The 9,031-nt window shown below is 53.1% G+C and overlaps 2 protein-coding genes across 5 annotated transcripts in view; one reads left to right on the plus strand and one right to left on the minus strand.

Moving 5' to 3' along the window:
- On the plus strand, window positions 1-566 carry LOC121658693 (chymotrypsin-C-like; the record flags this gene model as incomplete). The annotated part of the gene is made up of 2 exons (XM_042015864.1): window positions 1-141; window positions 339-566. Coding segments are annotated over 2 exons (369 nt in total), but the record flags the coding sequence as incomplete, so codon positions are not given.
- The window catches only part of CASP9 (caspase 9), an 8,895-nt gene continuing 317 nt past the window's right edge, over window positions 454-9,031 (minus strand). Inside the window, exons 1-11 of one of the 4 annotated variants that reach the window (XR_006014025.1) lie at window positions 8,816-9,031; window positions 7,668-7,887; window positions 7,222-7,302; window positions 6,338-6,369; window positions 5,623-5,799; window positions 4,846-4,935; window positions 4,034-4,181; window positions 3,498-3,677; window positions 3,210-3,319; window positions 1,870-2,014; window positions 454-605 (exon numbers count right to left, since the gene is read on the minus strand). The exon at window positions 8,816-9,031 is cut by the window's right edge and continues 317 nt beyond it. Coding sequence is in view for 3 of the 4 variants with exons in the window: in XM_042015868.1 (XP_041871802.1) it covers window positions 2,492-2,584; window positions 3,210-3,319; window positions 3,498-3,677; window positions 4,034-4,181; window positions 4,846-4,935; window positions 5,623-5,799; window positions 6,338-6,369; window positions 7,222-7,302; window positions 7,668-7,887; window positions 8,816-8,947 (1,263 nt within the window). In the remaining variant the exon portion in view is untranslated. Of the gene's footprint in view, window positions 2,015-2,051; window positions 2,585-3,209; window positions 3,320-3,497; window positions 3,678-4,033; window positions 4,182-4,845; window positions 4,936-5,622; window positions 5,800-6,337; window positions 6,370-7,221; window positions 7,303-7,667; window positions 7,888-8,815 lie in introns of those variants that run through there. The other 3 variants (XM_042015867.1, XM_042015866.1, XM_042015868.1) reach the window with 3 other exon arrangements.

Genomic DNA, 9,031 nt, shown 5'->3' on the forward strand with positions numbered 1-9,031 from the left:
GGGCCCCTGGCTGACGTCCTGCAGCAGGCTCTGCTGCCCGTGGTGGATCACGAGACCTGCTCCAAGTGGGACTGGTGGGGCAGTCTTGTGCACACCACCATGGTGTGCGCTGGCGGTGACGGCGTCGTCTCTGGATGCAACGTGAGTGTCACCACTGCGGCGTGGTACCTGCCCCCCGCCCAGGGTGGGGTTGACAGCGGTGCTGGAGCAGTGCAGGGCCACAGGTCCCAGGGGAAGACGGAGGGGAGGGATGGAGCTGGCGTGGCGGGTGCTGGGTGGGATGTGGGGTTGTCGACGAAGTGCCCAGAAACAATGGCTCAAACTGTCTCTCCACGCAGGGCGATTCCGGTGGCCCCCTGAACTGCCAGCGCGACGATGGCATCTGGGAGGTGGAGGGCATCGTCAGCTTCGGCTCCGGCCTGAGCTGCAACATGATCAGGAAACCGACGGTCTTCACCCGGGTGTCCGCCTACATCGACTGGATCAACGAGGTGGGTGCCCCTTCCTCTGCCCCCATGCAGGGGGTTGGCCACGCTGCCTCTGCCCTGCCAGGGGTCTCACCATGAGCCTCTCGTGTCTTGTCTTTGGCAGAAAATGAGCGCGAACTGAGGACACAGCACGGAGCACAAGTATTGAGTGTGATAAAGGCAATAGTGCTGAGCTGGTCTCATGTGTTCTTTCAGGGGGATGCCGTGGAGCAGAAACAGGGGGCTGTGTTCTTGTGGTCCTGGGCTTCTGCCTGTGTGCTGGGGAGAGCCCCCACATCGTGCAGTGAGGCTGGGCAGGGTCCTGGGGAGCCCGAGGTGGGCAGAGATCCCACAAGGTGCTCCCAGCTGGGAGAAGAGCCATGGCCATCGCCAAACCAAAGGGTTCAAGGCTTGGTTGGTGGTTTGATGGGAGAGTGGCTGGAATCCAGCCTGGTGGTCCTGGGGGGCTCTAGGGAACTTGGGGGAGGGAGCTATAGGGCCTCTGGCTGACCCCAGGAGGTTTTAGGTGTCTTGGCTGGCCCTGGGATGGATCAGGGGATCTTGCTGGTACTGGGCTACTTGACGGCAGCAGATTTACAGTGGGGGTCTTGAGGGAACTGGGTTGGTCCTGGGGGGTCATCCTGCAGCCCCACCACATTCCCTCCACCACCTGTGCTGCCAGAGTGCTCCCACTCTGCTCTCACCTCTGCCAGGGATGCCCTGGGAAAGGAGCAGCCACTGTAGTCCACATCATGGAAAGAAGGAAAGGGACAAGGCAGAGCCATCTCTGCACAAAGTCACCCCCACCCCAGCCAGGGTGCCCATGGAACACCCCGGTCCCAATGCTCCCTTAGTGAGAGAACTGGGGAAATAAGCAAGGGGAAAAGTGCAGGGTCACCTTTCCCAAAGGAGAACAGATCCAGAGGAGGTGGGATCAGCCCTAGGATCACCTGCACATCCAGGTGCTCTGTACAAAACTGGCCAAGACAGGACAGGGCAACCCAGAACTCCACCCCACAGGGAATGGGGAAGGGGAATGGGGAAGGAGACAACCATGAGCTCTCACAAACCCCTGAGCACAGGCAAGGCCATCACAGCCACACCCCAGCTCCAGCTGGAGCCTCCTTATGGTGCTCCAGGCAGCCCTGGCTCCCTCCTGCAGCACCCTCAAACCACCTGAAATGCTCCCAAAGGAGCATGGAAATACTCAGTGACTGCAGAAGCAGACTGGATATTCCCAGGTTCCCTGGAAATCCCCAAGCACCCCTCAGCACAGACCTACCCTAAGGCCTCTGCACCTCCCAAGGGTGGCTCCAAGGATGCTTTCCCTCCTCAAAATCCAACAGAGATGCTGGATTTCTGACCCACGGCCATCACTGCAGCAGCTCCTCAAGTACTTTACCTCAGCTCTGATATTCCAATGAATCCTCATCAGTTTCCTGCTGGAACTCCATAGGCGGGCACAGCCACATTAGAAATGACCCAGTAACAGCAGACACGAGTGAAGGTTCCTACTCTTCCCACTTCAGAGGAGCCTTCAGGAGGCACTGAAATGGCAATGAGGAGATGCAACAGACAAGGGAATACAGCTAAAGATTTGCTTTTTAATTGCATTTATTAGAAACACTGACTACAAAACTCATCCCATTTCACTTGAACATCAGATACCATCAATCAGTTACCCGGGAAGCACAGGACACAAACATCATGATCAGCAAAGAAAAACACTCTGAGGCCAAGTGTGGCCATGTCAGGATAAGGCAGAAGTGCTCTCCTCTGGCTCTGCTCTCCAGGAAAGGGACTTCCCGCTCCATCCACAACATTTCCCATCAGCACAGCACAACCTCCATCTCATCTCTACTCCACGGCAAAGACAGCGCTCGCAGATCACGTTTCTCCAGACAAACATCTGGACACACAGACAAAATCCACGGGGAGCACTGACACCGGGTGGCGGTGGGCACAGATTTCATTCAGCCACAGGAACATCTCCAGCGCTTGGCAGAGGGCTCGGAGCCCACGTGTCAGTCGCATGTGAAGAAGAATTTTTTACGGAGGAAATTGAAACATCCCGGCATCTGCTTGTACCTCCCCTTGGCAGAGACAGCACCTGCCACCTGGGAACAGGAGAGAGGCTGAGGAACAGGGTGCTCTCCCCACCCCTTGAAATCAACAGCTGCCATGCCAAGGTGGCCAAAGAAGCACCACAATGACCGGAAAACAACAACAAGGTGATTCTGTAAGTCCTCTCTCCCTTCATATTGGACTTTTCTCCTATCCATGGAGAACAGAGTAAGTGTCTGGGGCACCTACACTTGTACCCAGCTTTGGCAATATCGAGTCAACAAGGCACACAAAGGAAGACATTGATCAGCCAGACTCGTTCCATAGCCCTGTGCATTGTTCTCCTCCACTCCCAGGACAAGCTTACAGCAGCACCCAAACCCCATCAGCTTGGATAGGATAAGCCATGACATTTTTTAGCAATTTCCTCAGAGGGATTAAAGCCTGTATTGCCAGGACTACTCCTCGCTGGAGGAACCTCCAGTGATTTTTGGCAGATTGAGGCCAGATACTTTCTCTGTAATTAAACCTCTCTGCAGGACCTCCAATTAGCCCGTCCCTAAACTCAACGCTCAATATCCTCACTCCTTTTTTGAGTGTAGGCCTCCATGCTCCAACTGATCACACCCCTGACTATTCCCTTCATCCACAAAAAGCAGGAAAAAAAAGAACATTTACCCTCACTAACATGCCCAGCAGATCTTCTGAATGGGCATATTGCTCCAGCACACTGTCCAGCATTTCCACATACCACGAGCCACTCGACTTCTCCCTCCAGGAGACAAAACCTTCAGAGAAAGAAGGAGAATGTTATGCCAAAACCCACCTGCTGTTCTCATCCCAACGAGTTCCTGCTGCTCCAACAGAGCCATGTTGTCCTGAAGCGCCCCAGATTTTGGCCACAAAGCTCCAACTGTTTTGCTAATTCCCCCATGCCCAGCAAAGGATTTGCACAGGCTGCTTCACCTGGAAAAGTTGAGTAGGAAACCAAGATGTCGCTGGGTGTGGGCAAACAGGCGATGGCATCGGGCTCATCCACGTTATCCGATGGCACCCGAAACGGGGTCGCGTCCGATTCCAAAGAACCCCCAGGAGCTTCCTCTTCAGGCGAATCACAATCCACTACAAAGCCTTGATCTCTTTGTTCTGAAAAAAGCAGCAACAAGACAGCTCCTGACGTTCATCCCACCTAAGCGATTCACGGCTGTACATCCAACGTTAAGAAGAGAGGGGGAAAGAAAAGGACAAAGGCCCTAGAACAAAATAAGGCTCTTTGGCTGTTCGGCTGCACTGGTTGAGTCGAAGTCATTGGCGGTTTATACAAAATTCCTCATTCCGTGAGAAGAGCTGGAGCAGCCTCTCAGCACGTGGGAAGAGAAGAGGCAGCTGGAGTGAGAAGGCAGCTGGAGAGAGGGGCAGGTGACAAACAGAAAGGGAGCCAAAGCCACAGCCTGACCACATCTCCGCAGCCCAACGCTACCAGAGCCAACACAAAGATTCACCTCCACCACAGGCCTGGATGAAGAACAGTTTGGGTTTTCCTCTCAAACTCGGGGAATTGGACCCATTGAAATAGTTCACAATCTTTTCTATGGGAATGGGTTTTCCATCCGTTCCGTAAATGCCTCCGGGAAACTGAATATGGCTCGTCTGCAAGAGGAAAATGCAGGACCTAGTGACACGGAAGGCAAGGCCAGTTCCGAGGGAGCCCCTTTCCCATCAGGTGCTTCATGGCCTAAAGGTACCAGAACAAATCCTGGCATTTGTGGGAATCCCTGTGGCCAAGTCAGGGTGAGGGGACACCCAGGAGTCATTTGAAATGCACTAAAACCCAGCAATCCAACTTCTATATCCAACTCATATCCCACTTCCTCCAGCAAAGCAGTTCTTCATCCTCTGGGACAATGGGCACATACCATACACCATTTTCCTAAGAATGCCTCTCCTCATCCTTCAAGAACTGACTTGGAATAAACAAGCTTTGGTGCTAATAGCATCTCACTGTCAGAGCTGGAGAACAGGAAGGACTGGATGACCATAGCATGAGGCTGAGTGTCCTCCCTTCAGTTCAAATTATTAGCCCCAACTTTGAAAATGGGAAACACTTGTCCACTGGCACCACTGGATCAGACTACACCAGAGAGGCTCCTGTTTTCTTTAATCCAGAATAAGGATGTAACTCTTTGAAATGCACTGTGATGGCAGAACAAGGTTTTGACAGACCACTTCCCTCTCACCCAGTGTGAGACCACAGGACAGGGAATCAAGCCCTTCCCACACCTAAGGAACAAAGGGAGAGATGGGACAAACCCACCTGACAGCCATGGGAAAGGATGACCACGATGCAGCAGTCCAAAGCACTGTGGTCCTGCCGTGACAGCTTCTGCAGCTCCAAAACAATTTCCTGTGTGGAAAACATTGCAACGAGAGTTTTTTGAACCATATCTCAGCTACAGGTTACTGCCAGGCCCTGCTCTAATTGTGCTGCCATGTGGAAGGATCTGGTCAATCTCTGCCACAGGATAACATGAGCCCCAAGTACAGCTGGCAAAAGCCATGGCAGAGGGTCAGTATTTCTGTGTCTCTGACCTTATGTAACACTGGCTGCTTTAATCACACAGATTTCTCACCTCTCTGCACTCCTTACAACACAGCACCATGAACCAAAACACATTTCCACATGATTTATCTGCTGAAATCCGCTGCTTCTGACTGGGAGCTCGTGGGTGAGCAGAGAACCACGTTTTACTTTCAGATGATCAAGTTCCCCCAATGCTTCCAGTAACAGCCAAGGATGGCACAGACAGACATCACACAGCTGTCCAAGCTATCCCAAAAACACAGCCTCACCAATTCCCTACAAATCACAACCCAGATTCAACATTCAGGCAGAGGGGTGAAAATGTGCAAGGTCCTCTCTCCTTCTGCAATTGCAGCACAACAATAAAATGAGAGGATGCAAGTGGTTCATCGTTTCTCTGGGGGTGGTTTTGGTGTGTTGCCAACACAAGACACATCCCCTAAAGCATTCCCATCGTTTCCAGGGGCTCACCTCTCATCCCTTGTGTCAGTAGGACACAACCAGCCTCACCTGAGCTTTCAGATCCCGCCGTGTCAGGACGGTGAAGCGCAAGGCCTTGAAGCGCCTCTCCAGCTTCTCACAGTCGATGTCGGAGCCTTCTCGGGTCGAGAGACCCGAGTCTCTGGAGAAATTGACGTTATTGAGGATCAGGCAGTGTCCACAGGGATCCGTTTTCATCTCATAAACCTGGCAGGGACACGTCACAATTAAACTCCCTCTTATTCCAAGTGCTTGCTGGCTAATCCAGCAGGATACAATGCCAGTGAGGAATGGGAGTCCTTAAAGTGGCTCATTTCACAGCTTTTTCATTTCTCTACACTTAGGGACGGGTAGGAGCATCCATCCTCCACACACATGTTCTCATCAGCAGCCGGGAACAAAAAACAACCCACTAAACTGGGGAAAACCTTTGTGAGAAACTGGCTGCTGCTTTATCTGTAGCATCTCCCACAGCAAGTTGAAATTTCTGGGAATTTTTTTTAGGCATCATCATTAAACCTCACCACAAGAAGCCAAGAATTTGTGGTATTGCTGCAGTAGTCTTAAGGAGGATCTGGCTAATGACTGACCCACCCCGAGACCTCAGCCCTGTTACAGCCTCGGAGCAATTGCTCAGCTAACACAAAATGAGAACCAGCTCTTCCAGAGATATTTTCTTGAGTCACCCGTGAGGCACAGAGCTTTTGCCTGGTAGGGAACACTTTCAGCCTACTCAAATACTAACCAGGTCACGGCTCCTCTTGTCAACAGCTGAACCTACAACACACAACAGACACAGGATTTAGCTCACCACACTCCACAATGAGACCGCACTCCTAGAGCTCACATCTTTCCCAACACATATTAATTTCCCCTTCCCACCACACTGGTGTAGGAACCCAGAGTGCCGTGAATATTTCTCTGCCTGTTTTTAAGGGTTTTTACCCCCTGAACAACACTGTTTTAACCTCCAACCTTGGAAAAAACTGCCTGCGATCAGACAGGAACTAGAAAATACAATGTTGTGAATTAGGTGATAGACTAGAAAATACAGTGGTGTGAATTAGGTGATAGGCTACTATGTAAAATTGTCACAGGGTGAAAATTTAGAGGTTTTGGGCTTCTCTTTGTAGTAAATAGATAAGAGCAAAAAACATCAAAATGGAGGATTGTTGTTGCTCTCCAAACCTTCTTCTTCTTCTTCTACTACTCCATATTCTGCAGTAAAAGTTGTTTGGGATGATTGGACAAAAAATTCCGCAGTTCCTGGCCATGTTACTGAATAATTGGTAGGAAAGTGAAAATAATATACGTTTCTAGTAACCACTGGTTAACTTATCTTTAAAAGGCTGTGTAAATCTTGATAATGGGACTTTTCTCCAGCATTCTCTGCTCTGCGTTATGCCTGGGTCACGCTAGTGGCTCTGTTTCTCTGATAAGAGTTAATAAATAACTATCCGGCAGCACTGAAACTCCAGGAAGGCCTCAGTTTGTCTCTTGAACTCCTTGCAAGGACTTTAAAACACCCTCTCCCATCAGGAGAGATTTGATTTACAGCACAGTTCAGTGTCAACTGGAAATGAGCTTTTGGCATGCTGTGTCTCTAGAAGAGCCTGGAATGTGGCTTACCCCGGGCTGGCACAGGAGGTATTCGAGGTCTTTCACTCTCGGCTTGGACTGAGATAGACAAATGTTCGTGAGGGGTCACATCTGTAACGACATGGGACAAAACCACAGAGGATGAGTCTGAGCTCAAAAGCTTCCACTGCTGGAGAGCAGGACATACAGACTGCCCCAAGAAGCTGAGGGGGCCCCATTCCTGGCGGTGTTTAAAGCCAGGTTGGACGGGGCTTGGAGTAACCTGGGATAGTGGAAGGTGTCCCTGCCCATGGCAGGGGATGGAATTAGATGAGCTTTAAGGCCCCTTCCAACCCAAACCATTCTGGGATTCCATGATTCTCCCATCAGTCACTTCTACCAGGATAATAAAAATCATGACTTTCCAGACTCTTGCCCACAGCTGCCACCCCCCATGGTGCTGTTTGCCAAAAACACCTCACACACTCAACACTGACTTTTACGCTGTTTTTCTTCCCGCAGCTCCAGCTCCACGGGCCGCAGGTCCGGCAGCTGCGGCAGCACTGGCCGGGATTCGCACTCCTGGATCAGCATCTCAGCGAGGTCACCCTGCCCGGTGTCCCTCAGGATGGAGAGGAAAGCAGGGAAAGCCTGCTTCCCTCGAGTCTCCAGGTCGATGATCAGCTGTCGGGCTTGCTCTCCTCGGCTGCCAGCACTCTGCAGAGGAGAAAAACCCAGAAAAACAAGTGATCATGCAGTGCCTGCGCAGCCCTTCTGACCAATCTGAACGGGGGAATGCGGGATCTGCACCCAGGACATGGACACGGGGTAAACAACTGCAAAACCCAGTGGAAAGAGTCACAGAGACCCTCAGCAGCCACCAGACCCCCAGCCCTGACCTCCCTCCAACAACAACAGTCACCACTGGGACACCCAGCCCACTGCAGGGTCTAGAGGGAAAGGGGGAGAGCGAGCACCCCCAGCCTGGACCCTGGGGACAAACAGGCACCCCTGGGCTGTCACCAGTGTGTAAGACGGGGTAAAACACCCCCAGGCCTGGCACCTGTAACCAGGGGGGGAAACGGGAACACCTTAAGGGTGTCACGAGATTGGGATAGGGACATGAACAGAAAGCCCTACACCTGGCACTGCCTGGGGCTGGGGACAAGAAGGGACAAGTGTGGGGGGTTCTCAAACATCTTATCTGCACAAGGACCAACCCCAGGCTTTGCCATCAGAGTGAGGGGACACAGGGCCATCCCTTTGGGCCTGTCACCAGGGCTAAAGGGACATGGAGTTCTCCTATGAGCTTGTCACCAGCGTGACAGCGAGGGGACCTGGGGTCTCCCTTGGACTTCAGAGGACACAGGACAATCCCTCCTACGTCTGTCACCAGAGTGAGAAGACTTGGGAGGCCACCCCCAGACCCGTCACCGGGGCTCAGGGGATATGGGTTCCCTCTTTGGGCCCAAGAGGACATGGGGGCCTGTCACCAGGGCTCGGGGGACATGGGACGCTTCCTTAGGCCTGTCACCTGGGTTCAGAGGATGCGGGAGCCCGCCCGCCACGCCCGTCCCCGGCTCTCAGGGAACACGGACCCTCCCCGGGCCACCCCCGGTGCTCAGTGTCCCGCTCCCTGGCCCACCTGCAGCTCCTCCAGCATGCGCCGGGTGAAGAGCCCGCGCTGCTCCAGCGGGTCCCAGAGCGGCTCCACCCGCAGCGCTGCCACCAGCCGGGCCCGCCCGCGCCGCAGCGCCCGGCGCTGCTGCTCCTCCATGGCCCGGAGCCCTGGGCGCTGCCGGAGCCGCCGCTCAGCCCCGGAACCACCGCCGGTCTCTTCCCGGAGCCGCCGCTCAATCCC

Source organism: Corvus kubaryi, unplaced genomic scaffold (genome assembly GCF_017639235.1).
Source record: "Corvus kubaryi isolate FWS band 111438036 unplaced genomic scaffold, C.kubaryi_AGA036_p1.0 split3-37344, whole genome shotgun sequence".
NCBI classification, from domain to species: Eukaryota; Metazoa; Chordata; class Aves; order Passeriformes; family Corvidae; genus Corvus; species Corvus kubaryi.